An 18,275-nucleotide genomic window follows, 5' to 3' on the forward strand; every position below is an offset into this window, starting at 1 on the left:
CTCAGGAAGGCCTCATTGATAAGGTGGGCTTCAGCAGAGACCTGAATGGAGGAGAGGACAGACATGATATGTGGGCATCTAACAGAAGCACGTTCCACGCAGAGGGTCTAGCAAGTGGGAAGGCCCTCCTGAGGGAGCAAACCTGCTGTGTTCACATCTCAGGTGGAGCACGGAGGCCAGTATGGCCGGCCCAGTGTGTTCGAGGGGGAAAAGGGTAAATGATGATGTCAGAGAGGCAACGGAGGAGTATGCAAGGCACTAGGCCTTGTAGGCCAGTGCAGGGCCTTTGGCTTCCACTCTGAGTGTCATGGGAAACCCGAGACTTTTTAAAAATATTTCTTACTGTGGTGAGATATATATAACATCAAAATTACCATTTTAATCATTTTTAAGTGTACAGTTCAGTGGCAATTACATCTGCCATGTTGTACAGCCATCACCACTGTCTATTTCTAAAACTTTTTCATCACTCCAAACAGAAAACTCAGTAACTATTAAGAAACAACTCTCCTACCTCCAACCTCTGATAACCTCTAATCTACTTTCTGGCTCTACAGATTTGCCTATTCTAGATCTTGCATACAAGTGGAATCACATAATATTTGTTCTTTTGTGCCTGACTTATTTCACTTAGCATAATGTTTTCAAGGTTCAGCCATGCGGTAGCATGTACTAGAACTTCACTTCTTTTTAGGGCTGAACAAAATTCCATTGTATGTATATATCGACGTATCAAAGACATTTTGTTTATCCAGTTATTTGTTGATGGACACTTGGGTTGTTTCCAGCCTTTGGTTATTGTGAATAATGCTGCTGTGAACATTGGCATACAATACAATTGGCAACAAAGAGAGCGAGTATCTATCTGAGTGCCTGCTCTTAATTCTGCTGGGTACATATGCTAGGTCATATGGAACCCTAGATTTTGAGCACAAGAAAGACATGATCTGATTTTTATAGAGGGTAGAAACAGGGAGACCAATTAGGCAGATTGATTGTGTTTATTTTCAGATTATATAGTACAGAGCATGGAAAAACCACCTCCTACAAGAATATTTAAAAGAAAAAGCTGTAGCAAATAACACTATCCCACACTATGGATACTTTGTGACTGGTCAGAGGAACTGACCTCATCTGAAGGACAGCAGAAAAGAAATAGCACTCAAAGTCAACGAAAAGGGGAAACTTAGAAACACGATCACAAAGTATTTATTTTAGGTAACTATACTTTAAAAAACGCTGTTGTTGGTTATAAATATGACTGAAAAGACCAATGACCAACTCCTCTTCTCACAGTATATATGTCGTGGATGCGATATTAGCATCTCGGTTAACTAGGCCCAAATAAATCCTCAGTGATCATCACCATGCCACCAACTTCGTACCGCATAGTCACTGATCACTTCCTCTGTGCCAGTACTGCTGAGTGCTTCCCATGCATCATCTCACTTCATTGTCAGAACTACCCTATGGAATAGATTCCATTATCCCCAATTTATAAAAGAGGAAACATACCTTGAGATGGTAAGTGAGCAGCCAATGCACACAGTTGTAAGGGATAAAACCAAAATTCCAAAATCTATACAGTAAGACCACAAAGTTTATGTGCTTGAGGGATACTCTATTCTTTCAAAGTGGATGTTTGCAGGAAAGAATCCCTGGGAGCCAGGGGCCTCTAGAAGGAAAATACTGACCTTGATAAGGTAAATCTGCAACAGTTTTTGGCTTTTTTTTGTCCTTTGGACTTCTTTCTCAAGTGGTGGCAAATCTGAAAGTTACTGGATCCTATATTTATAGGTTGACTTCCTACCAGATAACTGTTGACTTGACACATGGCTTGTACATTTATGTTTCTCAGTAATTTTATAGAATTACACTGGGGAGATTGAGGGACAGGAGAAAATTTATTTCTCCAAAGCCCTTTAAATTTCAAACATGGCAAACTATGTTAGAAAACAAAGATATTCATGGTTCTATTATTTTAGGCACAACTCAAAGTTAGTACTCTGAATATGACAGGAGAAATAGGCTGAAAATTTATGGTTAGAAGCATGCCTGGCTCTAAAAGTACTCATCCCTACAGTTCCCACGAAAAGAATTTAAATTTGCAAGATTAACATCAGTTTAAAAAGAGGTTTTTGCAATCTGCTTATCAAGATGTCAAATGACTTCAAAGAGCAGGTTGGGTGGCTTGACTGTGATTTTTTTAGCCTTTAAAGAATATACTAATATCCTAAGTTGAAGTAATAGACGATATCAACCTATCACGTACTGTCAACCTCCCTGCCTCTGGTCAAGAAACCCTCTATTCCACCCTGCGTATCAGTGACAGCCAAGTTCATTCAACAAGTATGTACAGAGCACCAGCTCTGAGCCAGGCACTGTGCTATGGCCCGAAGCTGGTGGTGAACAGAAGAGACAGGGTGGCCCTGCTCTTGTGAACTTTTGTTCACACAGGCTACTTTCACTGTTTTGCTCGTGCTCAAAAACGTGCCAACGTGCATGGTAGAAACTTCTAGTATTCACCCATATCTTCTCTATCTTATTTATACAGAAGTATGTACTTCCCAAACTCTTGAAATTGGGTGGGGCCACGTGAATAGTTCTGGGCAACAGACATAAATAGAAATATCCTGTGCCACTCCTGTGCAGAGGCAGTGAAGAGCCTGGTTCTCCAGATAGGCAACCTGGGTCCCTGAGTGCCTGGGTGGAGCAGACAATCCCTGATGCCAGATGTGCTGTAGTGTGAGTAGGAAATAAACCTTTCTTGTGTTAAGCATGGGATTTCAGGGTTAATGTGTTACTGCAGCACAGCCTAAGTTATCGTGGACTAATACATGTGCTTTGTTGTATAACGTGCTACTTTACTTCAAAGCCCAGAGGGCCCACTCTTCACAATGAACATTATTTTACGCTTGCTCCCAATTGCCCACATCTGCTTACAGATGCCCAAGGAAAGCCAGATTTATTCCTTGCATTCACTTGCCTCATGTTCCTTTTGCACTGAGAAAAATCTCCTTCTTCACTTCCCTGATTAAGTCCTTCTCACCTTCCAAGTCCAGTTCTAATCCCATCACATCCACGAAACCCTCTGTAGTGGGAACTGTGTGAATACTCTCTTCACACTGACAGTCTCCACGCTGTAAATCTCACCTCACTAATACAGATTCCAAGAAACACTTCCCATCCTCCTTTGTCCCTAGGGTACAAAACCTGAGACCCCGGTTCTCCACACTCAGATGCAACAGGTCTGAGACCTGGATTGTGAAGTAAGCTTCACGAAGAAGCAGTCAGGGCTTGGGGCTTCTAACTTGCTGGGGCAGGAGGGGCGGAGGTCACATACCTTACCAGCAGCTTCTACGTGGTTTGGGTGTTATTGTCAGAAAACTCAGCAAAGAGTCTGCTCCACAGCCCTAATTATTCTGTGGACGATCCAGTATCCCTTTCTAAACCCCTTTCTGTTTAAACTAACTGAGCTGTTTTCTGTTGTCATCAAAGAACCCCGACCTATACATTCCTTGATACCCCAAGTCTACAGAGGTCTCCTATCTTCCTATCTCTTATGATCTGATGTCATTCAATTTAGCACTTTACATATTACAGATTTTGTTTTACAAGCACCTGTCTTCTCTTCCCAACTACAGTTCCATCTCCTTGAGGGCAAGGATCACACCTTAAGACTGCTGGTCCCAAGCAGCGCTCGGCATAGTGCTGGGTCTACTTTGTGAATTGATCGGATGACCATATAATTTATCATCCAAACCAGGGTACTTCGGAGAATGGAAAATGGGCACTATTATTAATTATACCAGGGTAACAGGTATAAACCAGGGCCATCCCAGACAAACCGAGACATATGGTCATACGTTGGCACTGGTAATTGATGCCTGAGTAAGAAGTCTGAAAAGCAACGTAGTCAAAATGAGAGAACAAAAGAGCAATTCTGGACACCTTAGATGTGGTAAGAATCATCTATAAAACTTTAATCACCGGAGCAGTGATGTCACATCGGGCAGCTAGTGCACCCACAGAGGACCCTCTCTCTCACCCCAATCCCTCCTAAAAAGGGTCACAGCAGAATAGCAGTACTACGAGAAGAACATTCAGACTAAAATCTCCTCAAAGGCCGAGACCTTATTCATTATTTCCATCTCCAATATCTAGTCCGGTGCTTAGATAATATCATGTTCAATAAGTACTAAAACATATCCTAAGAAGCCAGGCATTACCTGCATGTTCAGTCTGAGGGTAATTCAGGCTGGGGGGCCTCATTCTTTTCTCTCGCCCCAGCCATTCCTAGCTCCGGGAGTCTGCCTGTTGCCTTGCCTCAAGCTCCCTCTACCCGCTTCTCTGACTGTGGGCCAAGAATGCAGAGGAAGGGGAAGTGCCTGCCCAATCCCACCCTATGGTGTCTCCTTGTGAGTGCGCACAGCCATATAAAGAACATTTCATGGGACTTCCCTGGCAGCCCAGTAGTTAAGACTTCACCTTCCAGTACAGAGGGTGTGGGTTCGATCTCTGGTCAGGGAGCTAAGATCCCACGTGCCTTGTGGCCAAAAAACCAAAAACATAAAACAGAAGCAATATTGTAACGAATTCAATAAAGACTTTAAAAGTGGTCCACATCAAAAAAAAAAAAAAAAAAAAAAAAAGGACACTTCATGTGTTCTAGCTGCTGTAACCCAGGCCAGAATAATAAAAGAAGGTAATACAGGTAAAAAGTCGCAACACCAAGGCACATACTAGAGGCTCACTAAACAGTAGCTATTATTATTATCATTGAGGCACAATTAGTTCCTTGATGCATGCAATTCCCCTCACCTCTGGAGGGGGAAAATTATCGTCAGTGATCGTACAGTTAGTGATGCAAGTGAAATGAAAGCTAATTGTTTAGCATCAGCTCGCTCTGATGATACTTTGAATGGTACTCAAATTGGTGCATGGGAGGTACTGCAAACATACTGAAGACCTTTTGAACTGACATAATCATACAAGTTCAGCTGTAATGCCCAGTAAAATACAGCTCAGGGGCATAGAATAAAAGCTGTGTATCTAGACTGTGAAACCCAAATAGGTCCTAATGGATCTGCAAATGGAACTAATTAGAAGCCATATGAAAGGAAGAAATGGACTAAATATTAGATGTGCTACAGTTTTAATTGTGACAACAATTTAACATATGGGCAATGAAGAATTCAGTATTATATAAAGTTAAAAAGGAAAAAAAAAAACTAGGAAAAATTGCTCGGGATTGGAGCCAGTATCTTGGGGGTGGAAGGAAAAGTCGGAAGGAACACACCCTCATTTACTTCTAACACGGTTAGCTGATCTGTTTGAAATTAGATCCACTTTCAACTGTTTTAACTTAATTGTTAAGCCATTTCTTAACCTCATGAATGCAGTTTTCATGCGCTTTCAAATCTGGCCCTGAACTAATAGACCCTTTCACTTCAGTAGTTTTGGAAATGAATGTTAGATGGAGAGGAAAGCATTTTAACAATGCTTTTCGAAGGGTCAAAGCTCTGAAAATATAGTATAGTTTGTACATAAAACTCAGTACACCTGAATATCCTGCTGGCCCTTTGTCTGGTAATGAGGCAAGCCATGCCACCCTTTCAAACTTCTGCTTCCTTTCTGAGGGCAGCTGGCTATGTTGGTGCTGAGCTGTCTAACTGCTCAAGTGAATCCATTATTAGGATCAAAGTCCCAGCAGATGAGAAGCAGGTGGCAGCCAGGCACCCTGGGGCAGTCTTCCCTTCCCTTGCGAGAGACAGGGTAGGTCCGGGTCTCCATTCTAGAATATTCTCCTTTAAAAGGGGGCATAAGGAATAAGAGGAAGAAATGCCTGTCAGTAAGAACAGCCAGTGCTGTAAGACTGTTACTGAGCCTCCTTCTGTGAATTTGTCATTCTCACTGTGTGGAAGAAGCCCTAAATGAATCTGGTTTCATTTGCCATTTTGTAGGAAACCAATGGGTGACGATCACATTTGAAATGATAAAAGATTATGCCATTTTTACCTTCATTGCTTAAAGTAAAATGATGCCCTAGCATGTATCACAAATTAATAATGATAATTATTATTAATTATCAGTAGCCAACATTTACTGTAACAGTAGCTGACATTTCTTGATTGCTAAGGCATTTCCATGTAAATCCTATGAAGTGGGTACTATTACGTCCCCCATTTTCAGAGGCAAGAACTGAGGTAGAGAGAGGTTGAGTAACTTGCCCAAGGTCTAATTCTTATGGTGAAACAAGGATTCAAACGCAGGTGATCAGAACCCAGAATCCATGTTCTTATGTGCTATACTGTGTTGTATAGCGACGACCAATGGAAGCAAAGTACCACTTAGAAAGTTAAAGTAAAAATATTAAAATAGAAGTCAGTAAATCACTGATTTTTTAAAGGTATACTTACTGAATCCCTTTATCAAATATTAACATATGTACTATGCACTGGGCACACTGTCCACATTATCTAATTTAATCTTCTGCGAATTAGTTATGCCCGTTTTACAGATGAAGAGACCGACTGAAGAAAGTGTGCTGTACAACATCACGGGAATTGTACTTGTAATCTGAACCCACACCTGACAGGTTCCAAACCTCGAGCTCTTCTCACAAAGCCACCCTACCTCTTCTTTTTTTAAAGCAATTCTCTATGACTAGGAATAAAACTAATAAGAGGAAAACTTTGGAATAAAACTGACTACTTTTAAGTTTAGAATTAGGAGAGAATTTTCTTCTTCTCTCTCTTCTGTCAGGCACAAAATAGCTCTGACTTCTTAAGTATCGATCCTAGAAATGGGAGGATTCAAGTGATTTGTTATAAGATGGGCCGTAAAAGGAGAAAGAACCTCAGCAGTAAATCTGCTTAGTCTTTATCAAGCAGCAGTAGCGCTCACATTCCCATGTATTCCTAAGGCAAACTCACAACTCGAACCACTTTTAACAGAACACAGAGAAGATGATTAATACTGTCCATTTCCTCATCATTTTTTTCTCTCCTTTTTTGTACCTAGTGTAAGCTTCTCTGTTACATAAAAGGAAACAGCTGTCTAGAAGTTGTCAAATAAGACTCCTGCAACTCAAAAAGGAAAGGCAGTATAGGCCTGGGATTAAAAACCCAGGCTTGATCCCACACCCATCAGGATGGCTACTACCAAAAAACCAGAAAATAATCAGGGCTGGGAAGGATAGGAAAGAAACTGGAACCCCTGTGCACTGCTGGGGGGAATGTAAAACGGTATAGCCACTGTGGAAAACTGTATGGTAGCTCCTAAAAAAGTTAAAATTACCATGTGATCCAGCAGTTCCACTTTTGCGTATATACTCAAAAGAATTAAAAGCAAAATCTCAAAGAGATATCTGTCCAACCACATTCACAGGAGCGTGAGTCACAACAGCCACAAGGTGGAAACAACCCGAGTGTCCACTGAAGGATGAATGGATAAACAAAATGTTGTGTAAATACACAATGGAATATTATTCAGCTTTCAAAAGGAAGGAAATTCTGACACATGCAGCAACAGGAATGAACCTTGAGGACATTACGTTAAGTGAAAGAAACGAGGCACAAAAAGACAAATACTGCTATGATTCCTCATATGTGAGCTCAGAGACAGAAGGGCGGTTGCCAGGGGCAGGGCTGAATGAGTTGTTCAGTGGGTACAGGCTTTCAGTTTTATAAGATGAAACAAATGGGTTCTGCAGACGGGCTGAACAACTTGTGAATGTACTTAACACTACTGAACTGTGCATTTAAAAGTGGTTAAGATGGTAAATTTTATGTTATATATGTATTTTACCACAATTCAAAAAGAAGAACACAGGCTTGGAAATTGGTAAGACCGGGAAATAAATCCTGGCTTGCCTCTCCCACCTTCTAATTTTGTGACTTTGGATAAGTTGTTTTTTGTTTTTTTGTTTTTTTTGCGGTATGTGGGCCTCTCACTGTTGTGGCCTCTCCCGTTGCGGAGCACAGGCTCCGGACGCGCAGGCTCAGCGGCCATGGCTCACGGGCCCAGCCGCTCCGCGGCATGTGGGATCCTCCCAGACCAGGGCACGAACCCGTGTCCCCTGCATCGGCAGGCGGACTCTCAACCACTGCGCACCAGGGAAGCCCTATGCTCCTGTAGGGCTAGGAGCCAGTGCTCTCTATAAGGTAATTCTGTCTGTCTTTTCTTTGACCAAAAGGGTATTGGGTTTCATACAGGGTAATATTATTCAACTCAGGTGCTAGAGCAATATAGAGTTTCAGGTATTTTGTTTAACAGCCTAAGAAAAATCATTAGAAACATTCACTGAATTTCTATATACAGTTAGGCAGTAACCATCAAGATATATTGCTGAGTGAAAATAGCAAAAGTATCCACCATTTATCTAAGAAGAAGGTAATAAAAAGTATGTAATATATATAAACGTTTACATTGTTAAGACAAACCACTGGAAGAATAAACTGAAAACTAAAACAAACAAAAACAGTTCCTTAAATAGGTAAGAAAGGAAACAGGGTGGAAGCGACAGGAGTAGTAGAAGGTGGACTTCTCAGAACACACTTTTGTAGGTTTGATTTTGCAAAGTATTTTACATAATTATGAAACAAAATTAAGTGTTAAAAATTCAAAGAAATGGAAAATGAATACTCCTACTTATGTACTGATTTGTTGGTATAACTATACGAAGAATTAGTTCAGGTGCCTTTAGAACCGTTCTTTGCCTGTACATCCCTAGTGGGATGCACTCTATGAACAAAACCAGTGGAAAAACCACCACCACCACCTAAACTGCTTTCAGTAATCACATTGTTGGTGATAGCGTTGGTATAGTTATTATTAGGCAGTTATGTGAATATTATAGGATAAAGCAAATGAATAATTACGCTGTGTTACTGTGAACTGGGATGGAAGAAAGAAGTTACAGATGCAGGACAGAAAATTTCAGAATTTGACCCGGATGGGAGCATTAGTATGAATTGAAAAAAAAAAGCGGGGCGGAGGGGATTTTGTAGCTCCACCTGCTGAAAGGTATAAATATAATGACCAATTAAATAGCCCACACTGTAGGCTCTAAATATCATTTGTTTAACTAAAAGAAACCAAGGCTCCTTAGAGACATGGCTGATTCCAGGTCTGGAGCAAAGAATGAGCCTAGAACATCTTGTCACATCAAAAAGCAAAGAAACTATCAGACTTCAGGAGCTGTGTCAAAGGAGTGAGGAGGTAATTTGAAGAGCTTCCACTCTCCAAAAACGCAGCTACTTGAGCACCAATTAAATATAATAACTGCAATGGATAAAACCATATCAAACATACGAAATCCATGAGTTTAAAATAATACTAAAAAACCCCTCATTGGCTACTTTTGGAGGATGTTACAGAATCAACTCAAAGTTTTAAAACTGGTCAACAGAGAGAAAGACATCAAGCCTTTATCTCACCTTTCCTGTCAGAAATGTACCTCAGGGTAAACAAAAATGAATAAGGCAAAGTTTCTCTTCATGGAAGTGCTTTTAGCTAATAAGTGAGGAAGGGAAGACAGAATTAGAACGCCGCATTCTGAAACCCCTAATGACTCAATGAATCTAGGCAGTGCTCATCAACCACTGACACATAAAGAGAGACAACCAGACATTCTACGCCTCATAATGGAAACGCACAGCGTCACACAAAGTAAGCTTGTCAAAAACTCAAACCTGAATCTGATTAAGCCTCTAAATCTAACTACCAATGTATAAAACAAGTGGGGAACAGAGAAGCCTGTATCAGAGGATACAGTTAGCAAACTCCAAACTGTGGGAAATGCTGCAGGACAAACAACCTGGTTTCTTCTACAAATAAACTGCAATACAAAAAGAGAAAAAAAGAGCGAGAAAAGGGAACACCTATAGATTAAAAGTGACTTACAAGACATACTAACTAATTGCAATGAGTGGACCTGATTTGCCTTCTGATTCAGACAAACTGCTTAAAAAACTGCAAAATTTGAACACTGTGTTGACATGAACTGGATAAAGAATTGATGCTAATTATTTTAGATTTGATACTGAATTTAAAAGGAGTCTTCATCTTTCAGAGAGATTTTCTGATATATACCTTGATGAAATAAAATGGCAAATGGGATTTTCTTCAAAAGAATCAGAGGGGGATGGGGGTGAATAAGAGCAGAGATGACATAATTGTTAAAGGCGCGCGATAAGTACGTGAGATAATTATACTAGTCTCTCTACTTTCGTACATGCTTGAAATTTTCTGTAACAGAAATTTTCCAGAACAGAGTTAAAGCAAAACCGCTTTCTGGTCCTGCTCTTTGATGACGGCTCTCAGATGATTTTTCATATTATCAAATAGTCATGGATCTTGGTACAGGTGACACTAGGTCCTGTTTACCCAAAGATTTCCTTCAGATGGAAAGCCTGAACAGCACAGTAATTTTCCAAGAAACATGAACTGTATAAAAAGATCATCACATTAAATTGGATATGTTAACACAGATTTAGGTTCCACGAGAGAACATGGTAAAAATATCATGCTATTAACATCGTAAAACTGTTTTCCCCCCAAGTTCCTACTCTTTTGGGCCCTTTTCACTAAACATACTGTTTTCACAAATATCAAACACTCCTTCCCAGTTGAGAATCATTTTCCTGAAAGAGGGGCTCTCAAACCTCAGCCTGCATCAGTATTACCTGGACAACTTGTTAAAAAACAGATTACTGGGTTCCTTTCCCAGAATTTCTGGCTCAGGTCTGAGCTGGGGGCCAAGAATTTGCATTTTAACAAGTTCCCATTTATTGCTGATGCTGCAAGTCTGGGGACCACACTTGAGAATCACTGTCCTGGAACGTCTATGAAAATTTATGTGTCCCCTGCTTCCTCCCATCTCTTCTTCCTCCTAAGAACAAAGTTGCCTGACAGTTTCCATAGAAAAGGGCATGATCTATCCTTTCTTTGATTTATATTTACCCCTTTGAACTCTACAATGCCTTCCATTGGATAATTATTACATAACCTTTTTCTGAAATTAATTACCCTTCAATGATATTTGTTTTAAAATGTTCCCTATTAGGTTAGAGGTGGCATTTTGGCTGCCACCTTCCCTAAAAATAACCAGACTAATTTTGTCTCTCTATCCTACTCTCCCCTTCCTCTCTTCCTCCATCCCTCTAACTGAACTGAAAAGAGGAATAGTTAATAACCATAAAAAGATATTACTATATGCTGTTTTTATTAGAATATAATTTCTGAGAGGACAGTAACCTTTTGACTTTACTATAGCTTTCCTTTCCCACCATGTTATGGGCATTTATGTAACTATTATTATTTGAAAATAACAAGGCCTGATTTTTATTAATAGTTACAGAACAGAATTAGAATTCAAAGCCCTGACACAGGGTATGCATTCAATCCATTTTTGTCAAATGAAATATTTCAATCACAGAGTCTTAGAGACAACCGAGGTCCAGGGAACCTAAGTGATATACAAAAGGTCAAAGGGTCTGTTACTGCAAATGCCAGAATCCTATAATCCAGATCTCGTAACTCCTACCCAGCCTGTGCTTCTCCCCCTAGTCTGTTGTACCTCTCACCAGTTTTATCAGGAGAGGTCAACGGTGCCTAAAGTGAGACAACGTAAGTCCAAAGTAGCATAGGGATAAATACTTAAAGAATAATCTTAAAATTCTCAATTAAGGAAATACACTTACTATGGAAAATAATTTTTTTTTACACAATATTTTGCTTTAGATGCTTTGGCCTTTCTAGGTTTCTTTACAAAGTGTGTATGAGGAGGTTATTACTCTAGAAAAACTCAGAAAAAGCCTAGAAAATTTAAGAAGATAGAAATTCTGACGGGATTGGTGTCTCTGGCACTGAATAAATTACCCTAATAGATCACCCCCACTCCAATGCAATGTGCACTGCGTGATCACAAGACCAAAGCTGATAGTACCACGGTCATCTGCAGAGTCTGCTCTTTCTAGAGAAGCTAGATTTGGGGGAAAGGGAAAATAACCACTTAGTAACTATTTACTACGTTCCCAAAATAGTTTTAGGTGGTTTACATACACTATTGAATACATTCCTTTCAACAACCCTATGAAACAGACATTATTGTCACTTTTAACAGACTAAAGCTCAGAGGAGTCACAGGCCTAGGGTAACTGGCAAGTCCAGATGCAAACTCAGGTGTAACTGCTTCCAGGGCCACACTTCATCCACAGAGTGAGGCTCCTTGTTTCCACTGAAGAGTTCCGGCACCTTTGTCAGTACTCAGACTCAAAATGCCTGAGACAGGATTATAACCTCTATCATCTACTTCTAAATCCTATAAAAATGGAAGCTGTTCTCCTGCTGCTTAATTTAGTTTTGTTCATATCATTAGCAAAAACAGTTGTAACACCAGGACAAATTCATTAAGGAAGGATTTCTGACCCCGAGTTTGGCATATCTTTAAAAGCGGACAAATAATGAAGCGTAAAGCTATGTTCATTAATTTACATGAAGTCTCAAATGGTGATAAAGGACTTGCCTGACGTTTCCCTTAATGTAAATGCCCAAATCAATATTCCTAACCCTTTGGCCTAATGCATGCAATCAAACTATAATTCCTAGAGGCCCAGAAGGGCCAGCAGTCAAATGACCTTTATCCTCATCTCACCTATAGGGCTTTTGGGTCACGCCGGCTCAGAGGAGGGCTGTTGAGAGAACTGGTGACACCATTTCCCAGGCTGGAGGGAGGCAGAGGAGAATGGAAAAAGCTGCTCATAGGATTTAAATGGGGCTCTGCCCCTTTAGAAAGCAACACTACAGTTAAGGAACCAGTGAAAGGGCACTGCTTTTCCTTATTTGTGTATTATTAATGTGATGTTTTAAAATACCACCCTTTTCTGGATGGACCTAGAGTTTGTCATACAGAGTCAGAAAGAGAAAATCAAATACCGTATGCTAACCCATATATATGGGATCTAAAAAAAAGATGGTTCTGAAGGACCTCGGGGCAGGACAGGAATAAAGACGCAGACATGGAGAATGGACTTGAGGACACGGGGAGGGGGAAGGGGAAGCTGGGACGAAGTGAGAGAGTGGCATGGACATATATATACCACCAAATGTAAAATAGATAGCTAGTGGGAAGCAGCTGCATAGCACAGGGAGATCAGCTCGGTGCTTTGTGACCACCTAGAGGGGTGGGATAGGGAGGGTGGGAGAGAGACACAAGAGGGAGGGGATATTCGGATATATGTATACGTATAGCTGATTCACTTTGTTATACAGCAGCAACTAACACACCAATGTAAAGCAATTATACTCCAATAAAGATGTTAAAAAAAATACCACCCTTTTCAATAGGCTTGCATGAAGGAATTAAAGCAGGCAGGGTCTTGAAATAATAATTTGCCCACCACTGCCATTTGTCATAAAATCCTTCTCACTGTGGCGATTTAAAATCAACCTTGTAAAACACACTGTGAGGAAAAACAGAAAAAAAATTTTAAAAGCCACTTCCTTTAAAAATTTCTGAAGTAGTAGTTAACATGTCAAAAGCCAAATCTCTAGCAATATAAATGCTGGATTACACTGTTCCTTCCTGGCCATCCATCCAAAGCCCCACGTATGATGTATGATTTTTTTCTAAACAACAGCAAACATTAATGGCTATGCTTATCAAGTGTGAGAGTTCACTCCTGGTTGAACAGGATGACACACTTGGCAGGGCTTTGACAAAGGCTGGCCTACGTCCTTCCATCATCAGTCAGATGGCTATACACACGGATTCTTCACATGTCCTCGTCAAGCTCATGAGAGGTGTCACTCACGTTTGGATTCCAGAGTCCACCACCACAATAAGCGAGAATATAGATAATATGAACTTCTTTGTCATGATTCCTAAAGCTTAATTAACATGCCCTTGACATTTCTTTTGAGTGAAAAGATAATACATATATTAAAACAATTTTAGAATTATATAGCCAGATAAATATCACTCATCATTGTTCTGAATGTTAAGTCATCGCTGTATACTTTTTTGGGGAGCACTTCACAATTGTGCTGAAGGAAGGACATCAAATGATGCTTAGAAATGTGACACACATTTTCATTTCACACTCCATCAGCTTTTACAGCTGTAGCTCAATGAAATGTAAGAGAGAGCTTGGCAAACAGCCATATTTACCAAGGTATGAAATAGGGGTCAGGTTACTTTTTTATAGAAAGAAAAAAAATGTTTAATTTTCACTCCACATTACTCAAGCAGATATTCAGCTAACACCCTAGAGAAAGGCACCATAACCACATATACTGACATGGTTTAATGCCTGTTTAACTGCATGTAGGTTTTTACTATATTACAAACAGCTTTGCAAAGCACAAAAATTATCCTTTCCTTACCCCCTTCCACTGAGGATCTACTGACACAGAAACATACTGGATCAGATCATCTTCCGTGTTAAATCTTTCACCTGAAAATAATGGCTTTTGCCCTCTGTTTCTAGCCTAGAAGCAGAAACAGCTTATTCCCTTCACAGGCAGAGAAGCAAAGCTATAGGCATCAGCATAAATGCATCTTTCTAATTCAGATTTCAATCTGTCAGAAAGGATTAAAGCCTCATGCATACATAAAAAGGGAACTATAAATGATAACAGAAACATGGTGGGAAATCACTGTGCTTCCAGAGCGGCTGTTTTACTAGCAGGGTAGAGAGGAAAAGCATCTTCTACTCACCTCTGTTAAACCTGAGACTTCTCCTTTTGCTAATGGTTTGCTGATGGATGGCGCGTATACTTTGGCATCTGAAACTGGCTGCCCTTTCATAAAATGTTTTCCTGATTCATAAACGTTCACTTCGACCATTTTCCCCATGAATGTGGGGTTCTTTGGCACTAAAACCTTAAAAAAAAATGAGAGAAGGCTTAATTTTTAAAACTAAAATTTTATCTTAGAACAGCTTTAGACTTACAGAATTATTAAGATAGCACAGAGAGTTGGTATACCCCAGACGCAGTGCCCCTCTTATTAACGTCTTATGTTGGTATGATACATGTGTCACAATTAATGAGCCAATGTTGGTGTATTACTATTAACTAAAGTCCATACTTTATTCAGAGTTCCTCACTTGTCCCTTAATGTCCTTTTTCTCTTTGGGGATCCCATCCTAAGTGGGCTCTATCTTCCAGATGCTCAAGGACCTGGGGATCTAGCAGGAAGGGAAGGCATTTCTGGGAGGGGTAAGGGGTTATAGACAGCGCTTTCTCCTTGTGGGATGCCTGTGGTCCGAGGGCACGTGGAAGGCAGGCCTGGAACCGCCCGAGGCATCCGCCAGTCACTCTTGGACAGGCCTTTGATATCCGACTCTTGGCTGTCCCAGGCAATGAAGAAAACTGGGACAACACTGATGAAAGCTTTATACTTTTAATACCTTCCAAGTTTGCTGTCAGAGTCAGGATTTGAGCAGCCACTTCAAATAAAGGCCTGCATGTCTGGGTGCATATGTGTGTGTGTGTGCAAGTGCACATGTGTGTGTGTGTTTTGGGGGAAGAGGAAGAATATTTCAAAGCCACCTTTTCAATATCCCAAACCTTGGTGTTTGGAGCTAAATGACTCCTTTAACTGATGGCTGCCATTCACTTCTTTCGTTCTGTTATGAAAAGCATGTACTTGTTAGTTCTGCCTCCACGTAGAACCAGCTCCTCTGAAGGGTACTTGGGCTGGCTCACAGGAAACTGTCAGATGGTCCCTTTCCACGAGCGATTACTGACGGAGGTACTTGTTTACCTCGAGCAAATGTTTCCCCTCCTCTTGGACTTACAGGTAGTTTGTATGTATTATGTCTCCCTCACACTTCTATTTCAGTACTGGAGCTCCTTGCCAATCTTTTCAAGTCATAATCCAAAATAAACAGACTAATTCTAATCCAGCAATACTTTGATATCTAGATACAATCTTCTGGAAGTCATCTTTTTTTAGAAAAATAATTCCTATGAAATCTTTGATATGCTTGGTTTTAGAGACCAAAAAAAAAAAAAAAAGAAAGAAAAATCAGATGAGAGCCAGAAGTTCCACAGCCAGTTTCTCCGAGAGGCAGAAACGGATCTTGGTCTTTCTGAGTCTGATTTTTTATGACCACTGAGTACACTGCTTCATCAAAGTATAGGAAGAAAGGTCACCTGGGTGGTGGATTACTCGCGGCAAGCAAATGGACTAAAAAAGCTTTAGTATCAGGATATGAAAGCCCTTTTAAATCAGTTTTTATAAAACAAGAAAATCTCTAGAGCAAACTATCCCTGGGAGATCTGGTACTATTCTCGGGGAAAATAACTCTCCTTGATCTGCTGTCTTGATCTGAATGAAGGGCTCAGTGTTTTTTTCCCTCCGGTTTTAATAATTGGAAAAAGCTCGACTGCTTTAAATTGGAGGAAACAGCTAATGAGACATGCCATCGCCTTTAAAATGAAGGGGAAAAAAGTTCCCTGCTGAGGCGAAAACCCAGATGGCAAGAGAAAGGAGAGGAAAGAGGCAACCAAGATACAATCAAGCTCCTCCCGAGGGCTGAGCAGAAGTTTGGCCTGAACAGGAAAATGGCTCTCTGGAGTCAATTACTGAGGTGGAGAACGGGGAAGAGACAGACTCAGCTCAGACATGGAGTGTTCGGAATCCATCCTCAGCTGTAGTCTCTACTGGGGACCGAACAGGGCACATTCGGTCTGGGCCATGAAAAGCTCCCCCACTTTCCCTGAGGACCCAGTGCCCAGTCTGTGCCCCATGCTGGAGGCCCCTCCGGCTCCGGCTTCCCTGCTTTCTAACATGGGCAGTCGGCTTCCCTCGCCCATCCTTTACGTGACTTGCCCAGGCTGGCCTGAAGAGCCTTCCCAAGCCGTGACCCACAGAAAAAAATTTCACTTGTCATTTGATGAGAGTAGGAAAAAAAAAAAAAGAAAAGTAGGAAAACTCACTTGATATTAAGAAAAGCGAACACGATCCAGGGATGACCCATGAAATCCCTGTGCCCTTATGAGGGTCTCTCACCAGGAGGGGCATGTTACACCTCCTCCTTGGCCCTTCCCAGGGTCCATGGCCCCCGAAGGAGGCACTGTTTTCTTCAATCGCTTTTGAATTGCTTTACCACCTGGGGTAATGGAATCCCAAATGCTAAAACAGAAGTCTGGTTGCTGGTGGGGCAAAGCACGCGACTTTAACGGGCAGGGAGTGGGAAGCCTTTCAGGTTGGCCTCGAAGAAAACTCTCAGAGTGAAGTTGGTTTGATCCTTATGCTGGTCTCCAGAGTTGTTCGCCCAACTTGAGTTGAGTCCAACGAACAGACTCCTTTCCCTTTGCCCCCAGCGTTTTTTATCAATGTGGAAGTTAAAAAAAAAAAAAAAAACCCAAAAAACCAAAACACCTGAAACTAAACAAAACTAAGAAAGCCAACCAACAGACCAACCAATCAGAAGCCTGTGTGAGTGCTGTGACAGGGACAGGAAATCCCTGCCCTTCCAGGCTGATGTCGCCGGCACAGACATCCTTCCTGTCTTCTGGACAGAACTTTCCCCTCCACGTTGCCAGGCTGTGGGGATTTTGGCAGTGAGAATTGCCTGTTCCAAACTCCGCAAAGCTAGAGGCGGGTCCTGTCAAAGATGAATGGGGACTAAAACACACTTATTCCTTCGTATAGAATGTTCTGGAGATGAAGCCACAGAGATAAGCCCCATGTCAGCCTGGTTGGCTTGATGCTATAAAATAGCCTTCCCGCGACAAGATTCTACACCTCCCCCCCCCCCCCGCTTTAAGTCTCTTTCGCTTAAATTGATTTACTTTTAGAAGTCTTTCTCATTTTGGAGAAACCCTAAGAACGTGGGAGTATCTCTTACCTGCTCATAGAATCGATTGTGTGCAACATAAAACTTGGAATCAAAAGATTCTTCTGTGACTAACACTTTTTGTCTCTCACCAATCTGTGGAGAGAAGGGGAGAAAAACAGGAGAGATCAGGGCAAACACCTGAGCATCCAAAAGAAATGCCAACCCAAATAGTTATGGGCCGTAAGTCGTGTCTCCTTGAATTTAAAGTAGACTCCAGATTGCCAGCTACTAACAGCCAATGCAAGAGTCACTGATTCAAATGTTCAGAAAGACATTATTATCTATGTAGTAACATCAAATTAGTGTAGAACGGAATCTTATTTTCTTACAGAACTATGAAACAAAACTTGATCTCATTTCCTTCTTCAACGTAAGTTAGATAATTAAAGGCTTCTAAGACATACAAAAATCTTCTAAATA

General features: G+C 41.0%; 1 protein-coding gene across 10 annotated transcripts in view; it reads right to left on the bottom strand.

Annotated features, from left to right (window-relative positions):
- CDKAL1 (CDK5 regulatory subunit associated protein 1 like 1) overlaps window positions 1–18,275 on the bottom strand; it is a 651,341-nt gene that overhangs the window by 19,210 nt on the left and 613,856 nt on the right. For all 10 annotated transcript variants that reach the window (XM_030881291.2, XM_030881294.2, XM_070046775.1 and 7 more), the window contains 2 exons: window positions 17,865–17,948; window positions 14,723–14,887 (listed from right to left, as the gene is read on the bottom strand). In XM_030881291.2, coding sequence (XP_030737151.1) covers window positions 14,723–14,887; window positions 17,865–17,948 — 249 coding nt within the window. The remainder of the gene's footprint in view (window positions 1–14,722; window positions 14,888–17,864; window positions 17,949–18,275) is intronic.

Source organism: Globicephala melas, chromosome 11, assembly GCF_963455315.2.
Source record: "Globicephala melas chromosome 11, mGloMel1.2, whole genome shotgun sequence".
NCBI classification, from domain to species: domain Eukaryota; kingdom Metazoa; phylum Chordata; class Mammalia; order Artiodactyla; family Delphinidae; genus Globicephala; species Globicephala melas.